This window comes from Peromyscus maniculatus, chromosome 3 (assembly GCF_049852395.1).
Source record: "Peromyscus maniculatus bairdii isolate BWxNUB_F1_BW_parent chromosome 3, HU_Pman_BW_mat_3.1, whole genome shotgun sequence".
NCBI lineage: Eukaryota > Metazoa > Chordata > Mammalia > Rodentia > Cricetidae > Peromyscus > Peromyscus maniculatus.
The window spans coordinates 113440218-113456781 of record NC_134854.1 but is presented as its reverse complement, the minus strand read 5'-3'; the positions used below and the strand labels follow the sequence as shown (position 1 = coordinate 113456781).

The 16564-nt window shown below is 55.5% G+C and overlaps 1 protein-coding gene across 3 annotated transcripts in view; it reads right to left on the bottom strand.

Moving 5' to 3' along the window:
* Positions 1-588: 588 nt before the first annotated feature.
* The window catches only part of Fbln2 (fibulin 2), a 62103-nt gene continuing 46127 nt past the window's right edge, over positions 589-16564 (bottom strand). For 2 of the 3 annotated variants that reach the window (XM_006972537.4, XM_042273646.2), the window contains 11 exons: positions 16110-16211; positions 13993-14133; positions 10312-10446; positions 9051-9188; positions 7526-7669; positions 7281-7409; positions 6885-7010; positions 5009-5125; positions 4449-4577; positions 2675-2798; positions 589-1518 (listed from right to left, as the gene is read on the bottom strand). In XM_006972537.4, the coding sequence (XP_006972599.3) occupies positions 1161-1518; positions 2675-2798; positions 4449-4577; positions 5009-5125; positions 6885-7010; positions 7281-7409; positions 7526-7669; positions 9051-9188; positions 10312-10446; positions 13993-14133; positions 16110-16211 (1643 nt within the window). In that variant the 3' untranslated portion in view covers positions 589-1160. The remainder of the gene's footprint in view (positions 1519-2674; positions 2799-4448; positions 4578-5008; positions 5126-6884; positions 7011-7280; positions 7410-7525; positions 7670-9050; positions 9189-10311; positions 10447-13992; positions 14134-16109; positions 16212-16564) is intronic. The other variant, XM_006972538.4, reaches the window with a different exon arrangement.

Below are 16564 nucleotides of genomic sequence, written 5' to 3'. Positions count from 1 at the left end.
TTACCTCTAACTCTCAATCTTCCTGTCTCAGTGTCCCAAGTAGTTGGGACTACAGATCATCTCGACCCAGCCCAGTTTCCATACCATTGTTAATATATTGTCTGCTGCTCACCACCTGTAACTGTTCCAGACTGTTCCTAGAAAGAAGACCCATCTTGGGGGACACAGAGTCATGTTGGCCTGCCCACTCTGACCCTCGCTGTAGACCTTAGGCACATTCCCTCTGCTCCTAGGCCTTTGTTTCCCACATTTTCATAGTTGCCTCCTTGGCTAAAGCCTAACAGAGCTGAAATTCACACGAGCTCAAAGAAAAATGTATCTCCTTCAGCCTCACCCAAGACCACTCTAGACCTGCTGCCATCACACCCAAGGTGACCAGATAAGCAGGTAGGGTCCCCATCTGAGAAGGGGGCAGCAGGAGGGAGCAAGTGTGGGCAGGAGGAGAGGTGGGAACTGTCATAGAAAAGGCCAGCTAGCTGACCTGTGGATCTCACTCCACGCTCATCAGCTAGGCTGGGGACGCTGTGACATTCTGGCACTGATGCCAAATGTCAGTGTTTTACAAAAGGACGAGATGAAGAGGCTGAATAAGTTTTTTGTGCTATTTGATCATTTTTAATAATGCATATGTACTATTCTTATAATTAAACAGCCAAAAAAAACTTTATAAAATGTTTTTTTTTCTTTTTTCTGTTTTTGAGACAGGGTTTCTTTATGCAGTCTCAGCTGGTGGGACTCCCAATGTAGACCAGGCTGGCCTGGAACTCATAGAGATCTGCTTGCCTCTGCCTCCCCAGTGCTGGGATTAAAGGCATTCACCCTCAGACCTAGCTGGGCTTTTTTTTTTTATTTTGTTGGTTTGTTGTTCTTTTGTTTTTTAGTTGAAGAACACAGTGGAAGTGGGAATGAAATGTCATCTTTAGCCATAGTCGTGGGGTGGAGCTCTGAAGCCCCTGTGGCTGTGTCCAGTCTGTGGGCCACCATCCAGCCTTGGGTGACCTTGACCTGTACCCATCGCCTGCTGGGGTACATCCCCTTCCTTCCACGGCAAAGACTCAAGACCAACCATATCAGCATGATTATGTTAAGTTACAGAGTCACAGCAAAAGCCACTCCGGAGTGGCACCACTGCCCGGATGCCACCTGGAGGGATGGGCACCTCACGGGGCAAATGTGGTGAAGAAGATGTACATCTTGGCCAGGAAGGTAGTGACAGAGCCTTGCCGCCACAGCTTCATCTCTACATCCAGGGCAAAGTCCCGTGGCTCCAGGACAGACCTCTGCAGGGATACCACACCAGTGTAGGCATTGAGTCTGCTTGTGACAAAGTAGCCCTCCTCGTTGCCCTTGGTGATGGTCAGGGAGATGGTGTCCCCAGCGAAGGCGGGAGCAGGGCCGATGCGGAAGATGTGTGCGGGTACCAGTAGGCCAGTCTGGAAATTGAGCTGGTAATGTGTGATGCGAGCCGGCGAGGTCTGGCACTCCGTGATATCCTGGCATGTGGTGCGCTCACATTTCCTGTGAAAGAAGGATGCTTGGTCAGCGTCTGGGGACCCTCACTCCCATCTCAGAGATGGGACAGACCCCAGCAGTTGGCTCAGGAACTGGTAGACCAGAGATCAAGTGTGAGCTCTACCCATGGGAGTCCAGCCTCAAGTAAATCACTCAATCCTCTGGGCCTCAGTTTCCACAGCCGTGAGATGGTGTCCCAGGGGTGTGTGGTTGACAGTGACCGGCACAGGGTCCCAGTAGGACTTTTTTAAATCCATGTTTGTTCCTTCCTTTCTTCCCCTTCCCTCTTCCATCACCAGCCCTCCCACCCCACCCCTACCCCCGCCGCTGCCGCCGCCCAGGCTTCCTGATACCACCTCGGTGTTGCCTGCTGGCAGCCACACTCCACTCTTGCAGTGATGGGTGTTGTCACTTCAAGTTAAAGTCAGCTTAGTTCTGCAGCTCCCTCACCTGGTGGCCTGCACTAAGGAGGCCACAGCCCAGGCAGCCCTGGGAGAGGCTGAGGGGTGAGGCTCGGAGGCCTCAGTCTACAACCTGGTGAGTGCCTGGGGGATCCTGCAAATGCAGGCCAGCAGCCAGATGACCAGGCAGGGACAGGAACAGCTTGATGGGTGCTCAGGAGACCCCAACTGGAGTCCTCATGAAGCTGCACCATGAGGCTGCTCTGGCTGCAGGTCCCCAGAACCCCCAGGGAGGTAAAGAGTATCTATAATAAGGGATCAAATGCCAGGGAGTTGTTAACACGGTAGGTAATGCATGAGGTGTGTGTGTGTGTGTGTGTGTGTGTGTGTGTGTGTGTGTGTGTGTGTGTGTGTAGGGAGGTGAGGCTGTGAACTGAAGTTTCCAGCAAATACTATGTCTGTGTTAAAGATTCTACAAGGCTGATTAACTGATTGACTTCATAAAACTGTTTCCATGAACATACTCTTTGAGGCAACCTTAATTCATGTTTCTGGGCCATGGTCATTTATATCTGGCTCCAGATCAAACTTACTCCCTTTGAGGTGACAGCCCTCTTTTTGCATGGACAGTTCTCTATTTCTCTTCATAGTGCTTTATAGGAAAGGGTAGGAGGTGGCCATGGCGGGAACCACCTGCCATTCGGCCTGAGGCACAGAGGCAGCGAAGGGCCCTGGATCACACCAGGGCTGAAGGCACTCACATTTCCGAGACACGGACATAGTTTGGTGGGCACTCGAAGCGCAGGCAGCGGAAACTGCCCTGGATGTTGTAGCAGGTCTCAGCCTCAGAGCAGTTGTGGGTACCCAGTGCACACTCATCCAGGTCTGGGAGGGGAGAGTAGAGCTGTTAGGAGAGTCCTCGTGACAGAGGAACCCAGCCTGGATCACTCCCACCCACAGTGGAGGCCTGGGTCCCAGATAGCTGTGACCTAAGAGCACGGCTCACTGTAGCACCCCATCTCACTCACCCCCACACAACAGCAGTGGGGCCCGACCCTGCTTCTCAGGTTCTCAGAATAAAATTCAAGGTGCCCCCACTGCACATCAAGCCCAACCATAAACTGGGGTGCAGCCTGGTGCTGGGCTAACTCCAGCACCCACAGCCACCAACCTAAATGCAGAGCAATCTACCTGCCCTTCCCATGTCTAAGGCACTCTTCCCTTGAGACACACAGGGGCAGGAGAGCTAGTCACTGAGACCCACAGGTCCACTCACGACACAACAAGGCCACCCAGGCTCGAGTCCCAAGCCTCTCCTGAGGGGGAGTCAGGGCCTCTCCCATGGCCACCTTACCTTGCTGGCTTGGCTTGCCCAGAATTTTGTGGTCAATGACACTGACCTCAGAATCGTAGCTTAGAATCCAGCTCAGAGGGACAGTGAAAGTCGCAGGTCTGGTCCATCCCAGGACTGTCTCCTCTGAAGCAAACCTGACAGCTGCTAAAGCTGGGGCTTGCTGTGTCCCCGGTGACAGGAGCCACCTCCCCTATTTCCTGATGTGCACCGCTGTGGCGGGGACATCAACCTGCACTGGACTAGGGCTGACTTCCCTGTGACTTTTCCCTGCATCTGGCCTGTGGGCCACACGCTTTCCTGTCCCAACCTGACCCTGGACAGAGTATGGCAGAAACTGGAAGACAGTAGCTCAAGTCTCCGAGGCTCTGCTTCCAGTATACTCATAGACAGTCCCCTGTCTCCTCACACCAGGGCAGGGTACATATTCAAGGCCAAGCCTGGAAGATTCTATGTGGTGGTATTCTATTTGTACTGAAATGTGATTTTAATTGTATGTTAATAAATAAAGTTGCCTGGGGGTCAGAGCTATTAGAGCCATAGAAAGGGCGTGGCGGTGGTGGCGCACGCCTTTAGTCCCATAGATCTCTGTGTGTTCAGGGATACAGCCAACATTGGAGATATACGCCTTTAAGACCTGGAGGGCTGTACTTACAGGCAGTGACGAGGCAGTCATGTGTTTGGATTTACAACCAATGAGAAGGCAGAACAGAAAGACTATGTAAAGACATACACACAGGAAGTAGGTCTCTTTCAGCCAGGTAGGAGCACCGCAGGAGGAAGGGTAAGGTTTTAGCTCTGAGCTCTGACCTCTCGGCTTTCTCTTTTACATTGGTTCTGTGTTTCTTATTTAATACGACGGTTGGTTACATCTACAATTCTATGCTGGCATGAGTGGCATGAAGCCCATCACCTTCCTCTCCTCCCAGGTCTGGACGTGGAGACTATTGCCCTGAGCACAGCTGTTCTGAGCATGTGGGATTAGTGTTACTCTCCAAGCATGAGGCAGTTCACAGCACGCGGCACAAGCACAGAGGTGCCCAAGGCCTGGCAGAGTGGAGGCTGGCACAGAGCTGCCCAAGGCCTGGTGGAGTGGAGGCTGGCACAGAGGTGCCCAAGGCCTGGTGGAGTGGAGGCTGGCACAGAGCTGCCCAAGGCCTGGAGGAGTGGAGGCTGGCACTTACCCTTGCAGGACCTCCCATTGGCCATCATCGTGTAGCCCTGCTCTGGGCATGCACACTGGTAACTCCCGGGCACGTTGACACAGCGGAAGGTGCAGAGAATGCCAGCGCCCTGTGCACACTCGTCGATGTCTGCCAGAAAGGGTCAGCTGGTGAGCCTCGGCCATCCACAGGCATGGCCGGGAATCCCAGGGGCCCGTTGACAAGGGAAGACCAGAAGGCTCTAATGGTGGGTGTGAATTGCTCAAGGCCACACAGAAGATGGGGACTAGAACTGGAGCGTGTCTCACACAAGAGTGTGTGCTACTGATCATGATGGTATCAGCCAAGGCCGATTTAGGTGCCAGCCTGACTGGGGTGATGTCCTCCTGTTGAAATCAGGGTCATCATCTCACTTTACAGTAGAGGAACCTTAGGTCAGAGTGGAGAGACCCAAGGTCCCATGGCAGGAAAACTGTAGGCTGGGATATGAATTCAGAACCAACACTAAATTCTCTGGGATCCCAGCACATGGGAAAAAGGTCCCTTCTTCATGAGAGTCCTTGGAGAGGGCAGGTGCCCACCTGTGCAGCTATGCCCATCCTCTGCCAGCTGGTAGCCCTGGCGACAGTAGCACTGATAGGAGCCATAGATGTTGGCGCACTCCTGGCTGCAGCGCTGGTTCTCACACTCATTCATATCTGTGGGGACACAGTCTCCATCACGGTGGGTCCTCCCCGCCCACATACTGGGCTGGGCTGGCTCACCAGGATCCTTGCTTGGACAGACAGATATTTCTTTCAGGCCCCCTTTGAGGAGGGTGCGACCAGGCAAGCCATTCAGCAAGGGCAGGTCCTCTGGCCCCAGGACAAAGCCAAGGCAGAGCCTGGTGCTATCCTGCTGGAACAGATGACTCCAGTCACCTAGGCACAACATAGGCCACCAAGAGCGGGCACTGTGTGAGGGTGGGGGAGGGTGTAGGAGCTGGTGTGGGGGTGGGTGAATCAGGAGGGCTAGTTCAGGGCTTCCTCGGAGCATGTGGGTACACTGAATGTTTCAGATTAGACTGTGCCAGGCCTGCACTGGACTTGGGGAGACAGCCATGAACAAGGCAGACAAAATCTTCACCTGGAAAAGCTAGCTCACCCATGGAGAGAAGAGGGGAGGAGAAAGAATGGTAAGCCAGGCAATCAGCATGCCCAAGTATGTCAAGTGGCATGGGGGAAACATCAGAGAAATGGGAAGGGGCGTCTCATGGTCCTGTGGTGGGCTGCAGCCTTATATAAAGTGATCAGGGAGGATGTGATCAGAGGGGCAGGGCCATGTGACCATCTGGATTCTCCAGGTAGAGGGCACAGCATGTGCAAAGGCCCTGAGGCAGAAGCTTGTTGAGTGTTTTTAAGGAACATCCAGGAGGCACAGGTGGCTAGGGCAGAGGGCCTGGGGGGAATGTAAAAGCAGGCAAGCCATGCCTGACCATGTCTAATTCTTGAAACTCATGTCATTCACAAGAGATAAGCCATGTATCAATATGTGTGTCTAATTCTTAAAACTCATGTCATTCACAAAAGACAAACCATGTATGTATCAATGTGTGGCTTGTCCATTCTGCTGGGCTGAGCTTCTGGGAGGCAACTCATGCTCAGTTCACCTCCACATCTCCAGCACTCAGCAGAGGGGGCACAGAGGCGAATGTAGGAATTGTGCCTAGGCAAAAAGCTGGGGAGGTAGAAGCCCTGTCCGCTCCAAGTTGCCCACACCCAAGCTGATATGAGGCATGCCCACAGTATAATGTCCCCAGTGGGTAAGGGTGACTGCCCTCAGTGTCCTGCCACAGCTAAGCCCAGCCACACACAGCAGGGCCAAAGGACCGGGAGTCCCACCGAGGTCTCAGCAGATTTGTCCCACGTAGACGAGAGTGAGGAAGGCAGGCCTAAGAAAATGGGGCCAGAGATGCCATGGCCCCTCAGCTGAGGCCCGGCTTCTCACCGAGCTGCCTCATGACTTCCTTCCCCAGCAGACCTTGGCCAGCTGTGGACATCTGTGGGCATCTTTGGGAACAGTGTGCCATCACTGCCCCAGTTACAGGCCCATCACACTTGAGAAGACCTGAACCACAGGCACAGTCCGTGCCCACACTTGGTTTAGCTCAGTGTGTACTTCAAGGCTTCTGCCACCAGCAATGTGCAAGTAGCAGCTAATTTTACGTTCATACTGAAATTCCTGGTTTCTGAAAAGGCAGAAAAATGAGACTGCCCTGGACCTTCCTGCCTGGTGGCATCATCCATGGGAACCATGCGACCATTGCTCCCTCACAGCTCCTGAACTCTCATGGTTGCCCTGTGCCCCCTTGGCAGCAAACTCCCTGCGATCACAGTAGGAATCAAAGGCTGTCTGTCCAAGTGGGGGCCAGGTGCATGGGGTCGGAGGCCAGGGGTCAGAAGTCAGGGTGGGCAGTACCTTCACAATGCTTTCCGTCTGCGGCCAAAAGGAAGCCAGCGGCACAGGAGCAGCGGTAGGAGCCGGGTGTGTTCTCACAGGTGTGCTGGCACAGGCGCCCCGGTGAGACCCAGCATTCGTTCACATCTGTGGGGAGACCGCGAGCAGCAGCCACGGAGTGGGCAGCCAGCAGGGGAGTGGTCAGAAGCAGAGTTACCCAGAGTAAAGGGTGCAGAGGCAAGGAGGACAAGATTAGAAGCGGGCTAGAGCACAGAATCAGAGCCGGGGGGGGGGGGGGTAGGGGGGTAGGCGTAGCTTGAAAGCTGACATCCAGGAAGGTCCAGGCCAGAAAGCTGAAGGGGCACAGAGGGGCAGGCTCTTTGCTCCCAGGCGATCTCAGACCCCAGCATCTCTTACCGATGCAGGTCCTGCCAAATGCATCCCTCTGGAAGCCAGGCTTGCAGTCACAGCGGTAGGATCCAGGGAGGTTGTGGCACAGCTGGCCCTCGCCACAGCGGTGCACACCTGTTTCACACTCATTCACATCTGTGGGGCAGGCAAGCAGGGACACCCTGAGGTCTGGATGGTCCCTCCACAGGGCCTCTCTTGGGCAGAGAGCTAGATGAGGAGGCTTTGTGGATTCAGGGAGGCTCCAACCTTACCCACGCATTCGGAGCCATCCTCATTGGCATGGTAACCATGCCTGCAGTTCAGTGGGATCCTCTGGCATGTGTAGGAGCCCACTGTGTTGACGCAGCTGAATCCTGCGCGGCAGGGCTCCAGTAATGATGTGCATTCGTTGATGTCTGCAGGAGGGACAGGGTGATGGAAAGCCTGTCTCGCCCCTCCTAAAGCTCCAGCTCTGGGCTTTAGGCCTGGACCATCCCTCCCCTGAACCCTGGTACCCGAGAGTCCCACCCCTGGAAGCCAGAGCCACTGGGCTGACTATCATCTGTACACATCTGTCCAGTGGAATAGCTAAAGTAAGGGGAAGTCAAGGCTGCTCGGGGGTAACTAGAACGGCAGGGCCCGTGCACTTGCTTTTCCAACAGTGCCTACAGTACCAAGAAATCAGGGACCTGTCAGCTGCTCCTCCAGCTCTGCAGATCACACACACACACACACACACACACACACACACACACACACACACACACACGGCCCCACTACCTGCCACACACTGTCCCTAATGTTTTCTAGTGCTAGCTTGCTTCCTTCCTCAGGCCACTGCCCAGTGTCACCTCAGGGAGACCTTCCTGGCTGGTCATGGATTGTTTACTATTTATCAAATTATCCATGAATTGCTGATGTTTTTATGAACATGGCTGCCTATTTGGTCTCCTCCTCACTAAATAGTTCAGCAAATGCTCTGACTGCCCCCATCTAGGACCCTGGAACACAGCAGGTACCCAGGAAATGCTGCCCACCATGAACCACCCAGGAACTGTGTCGATATGTAAGAACCTCTCCTCCTTGCCACCTCTGGCCTGGAGCGGGGGTCCCAGGGCCCACAAGGGTCCCAAGGATCCCATGTGCCCTGGAGGATGGTGGTGGTGGACACTAAAGGCAACACTTTGACAACACTCAGGCCGGCAGGGAGAACCTCCAGAATCTTGGTGAAGCTTCAGACAGCAGATCCCCCTTTGCCATTCGGTCTCCTTGTGATACGCTCTTGTCACATGGACTGCCTGTCACCTGACCAGTCTTGCCTCTCTGTGTCACTGTCCCTTCTGCCACCCGTGTTCTGAACAGGAGCCAAGTCAGTAGCACAAGGGGTGACATCTCAGACCTTCTCAGGACAACGAGGCCAGCCTCCGTCACACTGGACGTCCCTACCCTAAGCATGGCGTGGAGCTGATCTAGAAGACCTCCGCAGCGGTCTTTGGCAGTGAAGGTACCTGTGGGTTTCACTTCAGGCAGGAACCCTACGGCACTGCATCACAGACAGTCCTTCCTGTCAGCGGGGTCAAAACCTGCGTTCTTCCCGTGTGGTCCCACAAGACGGTAAATGGAGGCCTTGAGAGACACAGCTCCCAGGCAAGCAGAGCAGCTACCATTTTGCGCATGCCCCACCCACCCACTCAATGGATGAAGACACTGAGGCTGGGAGAAGGGAGCAGCCAGTTAGATCCACCGGGCCTTTAAAGCCCCCAGGACCCCAGGAGCCACAGCCCACGGCCCACTTACCCACACAGTTGCCCTCAGGGTCCTGCAAGAAGCCGTCCATGCAGCGCTGCCGGGCCTGGCAGTAGAAGGAGCCTTTGGTGTTCTGGCACGAGAAGCCTGGCTGGCAGTTGTGTGTGCCTGTCACACACTCGTCCACGTCTGCCACACAGAGGTTGGACATCAGGGGTGGGTGGGAGGCGGGGGTGGGAGGCAGGTGGGCCCCAACCTCACATCCGGCAACCCAGCCACAGGTCCCCCATCTTCACACCACGGTAATCTCAGCAGTCACAGAGGTCTGCATCCCAGCAAGGTGGCGGGGATGAGACACTGGGGAGGCCCATGTCCCAGGAGTAAAAATGACTTAACCACATGCCCTGAGCTCCTCCATGCCCTGAGCTTCTTCACGGTCCCCCCCACCGCTATTCAAAGCATGTGAGGCGATTTGATTTATGTCATCCTCACAGCAACACCCAGAAGTAGATCCTGGAGCTAGCCCATCTTCCTGTGGGGGAAACTGAGGCACAGGCAAGCTTCCATTGCTACAGAATGTCAGGCAGTCTGGCTCCCTATCACTCATCACACCATACTCGTGAGAAGAGAGCAGAAGCATGCATGAGAGAGGAGCACAGGGGTTCACACCTGGGGCCCTTGCCACGGCCCTCCATCATGTCAGAGGCCTCTAGGCTTGCTGTTCCCTATGTCCAAAACGCCCTTCCAGGTAGACTCCCATCATCTGGGTCTCAACTACACTCTCCCTTTTATGGAAACCTTTATAGACCCACAGTAGAGACGCACCCTTCCACCTCCCATGGTCACTCTGCTATTTCTGTATTCCCCCATCCCCTACCACAAGGTCACAGAAAGGTCACCTCATACCAGTGCCGGTACCCAGAATCCCATCTGGTATTAAAAGAAGCTTGAGAAATACTTGTTAAGATACTTAGAAACAACAACAAAACTCTTCGAAAGGTAGACTTTTCCAGTGAAAGGAACATGAACAGTCTTCTGTGGGGCTCCATTTCAGTGTGCAAACAGGGGAACTGAGGCACAGTGTGGGGAAAGACTGGCATAGAGGCCAGCAGGTGGCAGGAAGGCCAGGGCCAGGTAGGTGCTGGCCTTGTCCCAACACCCATCCCTAACCTCAGACCCCTCTGCTCCAAACACCTCCATCCCAACGACAGGAAAGTCAAGTACGGGAATGTGGGGGGAGAGACGGTGGCGGGGTGGGGGTGGGGGCGTCCCTGGGGTGCAGAAGTGGGGCTGGACCTCAGCACTCTCTCACCTGTGCACTCGCCGTCTGTGAGCACATAGCCTGGCTCACAGGTGAGTGCCTTGTAGCACCGGAAGGAGCCCGGCGTGTTCACACAGTGCTCGTCCCTGGTGCACGTGTGCAGGTCCGTCACGCACTCGTTGATGTCTGTGTGGAGATCAAGGCGGCTGTCAAGGCCTGGGGGGTGGGGGGTGGGGCTCCAGGGACACAGGCCTAGCACAACCAGGCACCAGGAGGCAGAAGACACCAGGCTCTGACCTCAGGTACTCACCATGCAGGGAGAGGCTCGCAGCTGATGTCCCTTATCCAAGTATCCCTTCATTCAACCAAGATTTATCACACCCCTCTACGGGCCAAGCAGGGCTCTCAGCGAGAGGGGCGAGTGAGTGAACGAGACAGAAACACCTGACCTTGGAGTAGACGCTGGGAGATGCTGGCATAGGGAGTGAGGGTGTCAGGAGGGCTTTGGGGGCCACAGCAGGAGGAGGGTGGGCGGAGGTGTGGACGGGGCAAGCAAGTTTAAGGCAGGGACGAGGGGCACGGTCAGAAAGACGGCATCGAGTGAGAATGTGGAGGGGAGACAGCAGGAGCCACTCTGACAGTCCAGGCAGAAGGAACAGTTATATGACAGCCCAGGTGAGTTCGGGACCAGCCCAGAGGCAGGTGTGGCTGTAGGGGAGAGAAGAAAATGTGAGCGGAAGAGGTTAGGACAAGCAGAGATTGGGAGCCATAGAGGGTTCCTGGTATAGGAGCGAGGGCACCCTGGCTGGAGCTGGAGAACGGTTTAGGAGGAAATAATTATCCCTAGAGGGATGGTGGCAGGTACCGCCGGGCGTGGGGGAGGGCAGAAGCAGCAGGACCCACGGATGGCAGAGGCGGGGGTGAGAGAACCAGGAAGTCAGTACAGCTTTGGGTTGAGCAGTTCGATAGATGCCAGGCCCTGGGGTGGGCCAGCTGGCCGGAGCAGGGGTGCAGAGGAAGGTCTCAGAGTTCCCTGGGGGCTAAGAGACAGCTAGAGACCAACCTCTGGGCTCACTGAAGGAGTTGAGGGGAGTGGTCAGGTGGCGGAGGTCACTTGAGGGAATGGGTACATGAGGAAGCGGTCAAGGACAGACATTGGGACACTCTAGGAATGAGCAGCAGGGAGGAGGGAACAGTGAACTGAGGCAAAAGGAAGCAGAGGTCACCAACCCATAATTGCCTCCAGGCCAGGGCTAAGGTCCCGTGGAGGCTCTGCCCAGCCCTGCCTCTCCTGCCTGTACCTGGGAGATAATGGCACTAGGCACAGCCCAATCGCTCAGTGCCACACTGGCCAGTGCTTATTCTGTGCCATGTTCCTGTGGCCACACAGTGGGTCAGCACCGCCCCTGACCTTCATGAGTGGCCAGCTGAGCAGCTGGATCAAGACAGGCAGAAGGAGACACATCCGGGTGAGGAGTGTGAGGTGCCCGGGGCTGAGACTGTGAGCCCTGGTCCTGCAGTGCCAGCTGCTTCTCGGGGTGGTAGCATTTGAGTTGAATCTATGAGATAACTAGGGGACCAGGTAGGAAAGTGGGGTAGGGGGAGAGACCCTTCCAGGAGAGGAGTGGGGACAGGGAAGTGACAGTTCTGGTTAGCCACCACAAAGACTTCTGATTTACAGCTGGACCGGCACAGGGATCCGGGAGTTTCCCACAGCCAGGAGGCCTCACCGTATTGAATGATAACAGCCACCACACACAAGGGATCACCAGAGGGTCAGGAAGTGACAAGAACTGATGAGACTCACTGCCTTGTGATCCAGGGGTGGCCATTTCACGGACGGGGAAATCTCTCTCCCCAAAGGGATGCCCCTGGACTGAGTTACGCAGCCAGCAGGGACAGAAGCCAGGGCACTTGGTCCAAGCTACACCCTTTCCTCACGGCTTGCTTCCCACTGCCAGGGAGGCCCCAGAGCTAAGTCTGCGACGCCTCAGCCACCCGCAGTCCAGCCCAGCGGGGAACCTTAAGAGTCAAGCACAGGGGGGACCGAGCAGAGGCCACACCCACTCCTGTCCCCAGCTTCCACGCCTCAGTGGCTCAGGAACCCTGCCAGAGCTCCTCACAGGAACTAATGCCCCTGACCTCCACGGTGACCTTCAGAGGCAGGCACCATCATCTACCTGTTTCATGGGAGGTAGGGGGTGGGAACTAAGGCTCAGAGGGGTTAGCGGCCTCCAGCGAAAGCACACTTCATCCTAGCATGATCCCGCCCCTCCCTTGCCTGAGTTACTGCACCTGAGTGGAGCAGTTGGGGAACCCCCAAGCCCCCAAGCAATATTTGCATGGAACAGGAGGGGAGGGGAGGCTGGTAGTTTATGCAGAGTACAGAGGGAAGACATAGAGCATGCCCATAAATCTTGCTGAATGGAATGTAACTTGGCTTTCTTATCCTCGGGCCCATCTTCCAGCTGCTCAAGACCCTGCAGCACAGGTCTTAGCGGCCGAGCCAGGGAGTGGCAGGTCGGGGGACATCCTGGGAAGGGGCTCACATGCCTCCCAATGGGCACACACAGACCCAGCCCACCCAGGAGGGGCTGCCACCACCGGCAAGCACGTCGGGAGGGCCATGTTGTACCACGGCTGCAGCCAGGCAAACATGTCGGCCTGCGCTGCTGCCCAGCAGTGCAAAGGAGTTAGAGGACATGTCCAGGCTGGACATGGTCCCCAAGCACAGGCAAGACAGACAGGACTCGGGTCGCAAGCCCGGAGCACTCTCCGCCCGGTTCCCACCTCCACACCTTTGTCTCGGCTGTCTCCCTGGCTTGATGCTTTTCCCCATCTCCACATCCTGCCCATTCTTGGAAACAGGTGGAGATGCCTCCTCCTCTGGGTACCACTGGCAAGAGTGACATTTCCCTTTGCCCGTGTCCCTGCCGTAGCATTGGCTGGTCTTCCTGACTTCCCCACTACTCAGGGTTATCTCTGAGATGCCCAAAGTCAGGGCTTTATTTCCTTAGTGAGAATACCAGATGACCCAGACACAAGACAGCGTGGAGCCCTTCCTTTCCCACAGAACCCCAGAGTCCCAACCAATCAGGCATAGGTAGACAAGAGGCCCAGGTATTGCGGGCTGACACAGGGCCCACACCCTCCTGCCCACTGAGGGAAGACTCAGAGGAAAAGTGCCACCTGCTCAGGGTCACACAACAAACGGATGCTGAACTGGGTCATCTGGACACAGTACAACCCATTCCCCTTTGGGGAGATTCCAGATAAATCTATGGGCAATCTAAATGACTGAGGTGACAGGCTACATGACCCAGGCTGCGTGCACACTGCTCATGTCCCACAATCCTCATAGGTGTCAACAGCTTCCAATAGCTGAGAAAAGACAAGGTCCAGAGCTACTAGGGTCCTGTTTCCAGCCCAGGCCTCTCCACCTCCACACTGCTGCACAGTCCTGGTACCCACATCTGTCCTCCCTGTCCCTGACACACCAGGGAGCTATCTCATCAGCTTTCTATGTCATGGGCATAATCTGGGAACATAGCCACCGAGAACAAGCGGGACAAGACACCGGGACACGAGGGTGTGACACGGAGCGCAGCAGGCCGCTGTGTGGGAGCTCACATGCAAAGGACGGGTCCTTTAGCATGTGGCATGGTGTGGTGGGCTGGCGTGGGGCAGAGCAGACAGCCGTGGCACAGGCGGCAGGCAGGGGCTCCAGCTTACCCACACACTTCCTATGTGCGTTGAGGATATAGCCCTCTGCACAGATCACTGTGTGGTTGACACAGTAGAAGGATCCCAGAGTGTTCACACAGAACTGTTGCCAGCTACAATCGTGAGTGCCCATCAAGCACTCGTCTTGGTCTAATGACAGCCACGGAAGGAAAAACAGAAGGCTGTTAGAGAGGCATGCCTGCCAGGGGCATCCAGAGACAGAGAGAGAGAGAGAAAAAAAAAACGAAAACGAAAAACCAATGTGTGCCTGTCAGTGTGATGGCTGAACCTCGGGACGCAAGCTGAGTTTGTAAGACTCAAAGATGTTAGAGCCGGCTCCCACCGCCCAGTAAGGGGCAGATGGAGTAAGACTCGGAGAGGGCAAGCAACCAGCCCACATTCACACCACAGGCAGCAGGCTGCCCCCAACCCACTCTCTGTCATGTCCAAGTCTGCAGCCACCAAGGAATTAGCAACAGAAGAACCTGCAAGTTCAAAGGCTTTTTGGGGTCAGGGCCAGCAGCATTCACAGAAGGAGGTGGGGACCTCCAGAGGCTGCCAGGCTAGGGGCTATGCAGAAGGGTCTCCATGGGCAGGTTTCTGAAGTTTCATCAGAAACTCAAATTTGGAAATGTTTTAAAAAATTCTCAGGCTGTCCCAGCAGGGAATTCCTGCGATTGTTTCTGAGAACAGAGTAGGGCAGGCCTCCTCCTGCGTGGGAGCTGGACACACCCTCACAGATGCTCCTTTGCAACCTCTGGCTTCTACCCCTCAGCTCTTCTGCTGGAGTGCTCCCGGAGAGAAGGGGCACGTGGGAGAACGTGAACACCAGCCAAGCCACATGGCCAGCAGAGGCAGCATACTGGGCACCCCGGTCCCAGGTCCCTGGTGGGGATCGGATCTGAAGACTTCTGAACCAAGATAACCTTCTCAGTTCCCAGAGCCCTGGGGAGACTCAGAGCCCAAAGAACACAGTATCCTCTGGGCCTGTCGTCTCCATCACCAGAGAAGAAGGTCGGTCAGTTGCCACCATGCTATTGCCTTAGCTACCTTCTCTAGACTGACAGGATGGTGTCACTCATACACAAACTGCCTCTCCAGAATGATTGGATGTGGGATGAGCTGAGCTTCATAAAGGCATGTGGTCATCCTCTTGGACAGCTTGATCATCATATGCAGACATTCAGACTATGTCTCCTGAGCCTGAGCCCATACAAGCCTGGACTTGTAGCTCTCTATGCCTCCTCTGTCCAGATAGGAGGGGTAAGATCCTGGGACGTCTCAAGCCGGTTCAGAAAAAACTCACTGAGGAAGCCAACCAGCAAGTGTCAGAACTACTGTTCCCACTGTACACTGTGTGCTGGGAGGTCCTAGTCTACAATGGCCCCACCGAGACAGGAGCTCACCTTCGCCGGTCACTGGGGTGAAGTGATTTTGTGACCATCACTCTTCATGTGCTTGTGAATGGCAGAGGAAGCTCACTGTCACCAATGTTAACTCTCCCTCCATGACTGAGGCCCTTCTCCCCACTTCAGGCATGCGGGGTGGGGGTGGGGGGGACGTGAGGCCACTTCTGGATGTGCCCCTGACACAGTGACACATGGCTCCCTTCTCTCTCTCTCCACCTTGGCCTTGAGCATGGATGAACTCAGAGATCAGAAAGCAAGCTCAGCCACGCAGACCAGGCCAGCCCCCAGGGAGCAGTGAGGTGAGTATGGCCCGTGTCTGGCATGGGTCTTGGTTAGAACACAAGTTCTGACCTTTCCCAGGGCCCCTAAGCAGGACGTCTGGGGAGCCTGTAGAGTTCCTGGGAAGCTGTGTCCAGCGGGACTCCAGGTGACATGGGAACAAGTTCAGTTCTGAGAAGAACTCCTCTAGAAAGCAGCAGAGCAACCAGACAGGAGCGGGGACCTTGGACCTTTCCGGCACCACAGTAGGCCCATACCACCAAGGGCTCAGTGATACCAGAGGGGACCATCTACACTGCTCTGCTGGGGTTCTCTGTCACAACAGCTGAACCTCATGATCAGAGTGAGTCTGAAGTCCTCCTGGTCGCCCCTACCCTAAGCCCTCACCACAGGACAACCTGACCTGCAAAAGTTAGAGGGTGACCCCAAGGTACTCACCTTCACAGGACAGGCCATCCGCCATGATGGCGTAGCCAGGGAAGCAGGAGCACATGGCTGTGCCTCCAACAACACGGCACACCTGCTGGCAGGGTCCATTGTCTGAGGGGAAATTCCTGCCGTCAGAACACATAAGCCTGGCCCCCGACCCTACTGCCCATCCCCCAGCTCTGCGATGTGGGCGGGGGGTCTCCACTGCAGGCCCAGCGAGGCAGAGGTGTGGAAAGATGACAACCCCGTGCCCGTGCCTTTTCACAGGGTCCCCAGGAGGTGGTTCCAGTCCCAGCTGGCACTGGGAACAGTATTTCGAGTTTCTCCCACACACCACTCAAACGCCAAGCCATTCCTTGAGTACTAGGAAGGCAGGAAGGGAGGACTTCCCAGCATTCCTGAATGAAAACTTGGCTTTCTAGGAGGAATGGGACAGAGCAGATGACCCACTTGACCAGGGTCAC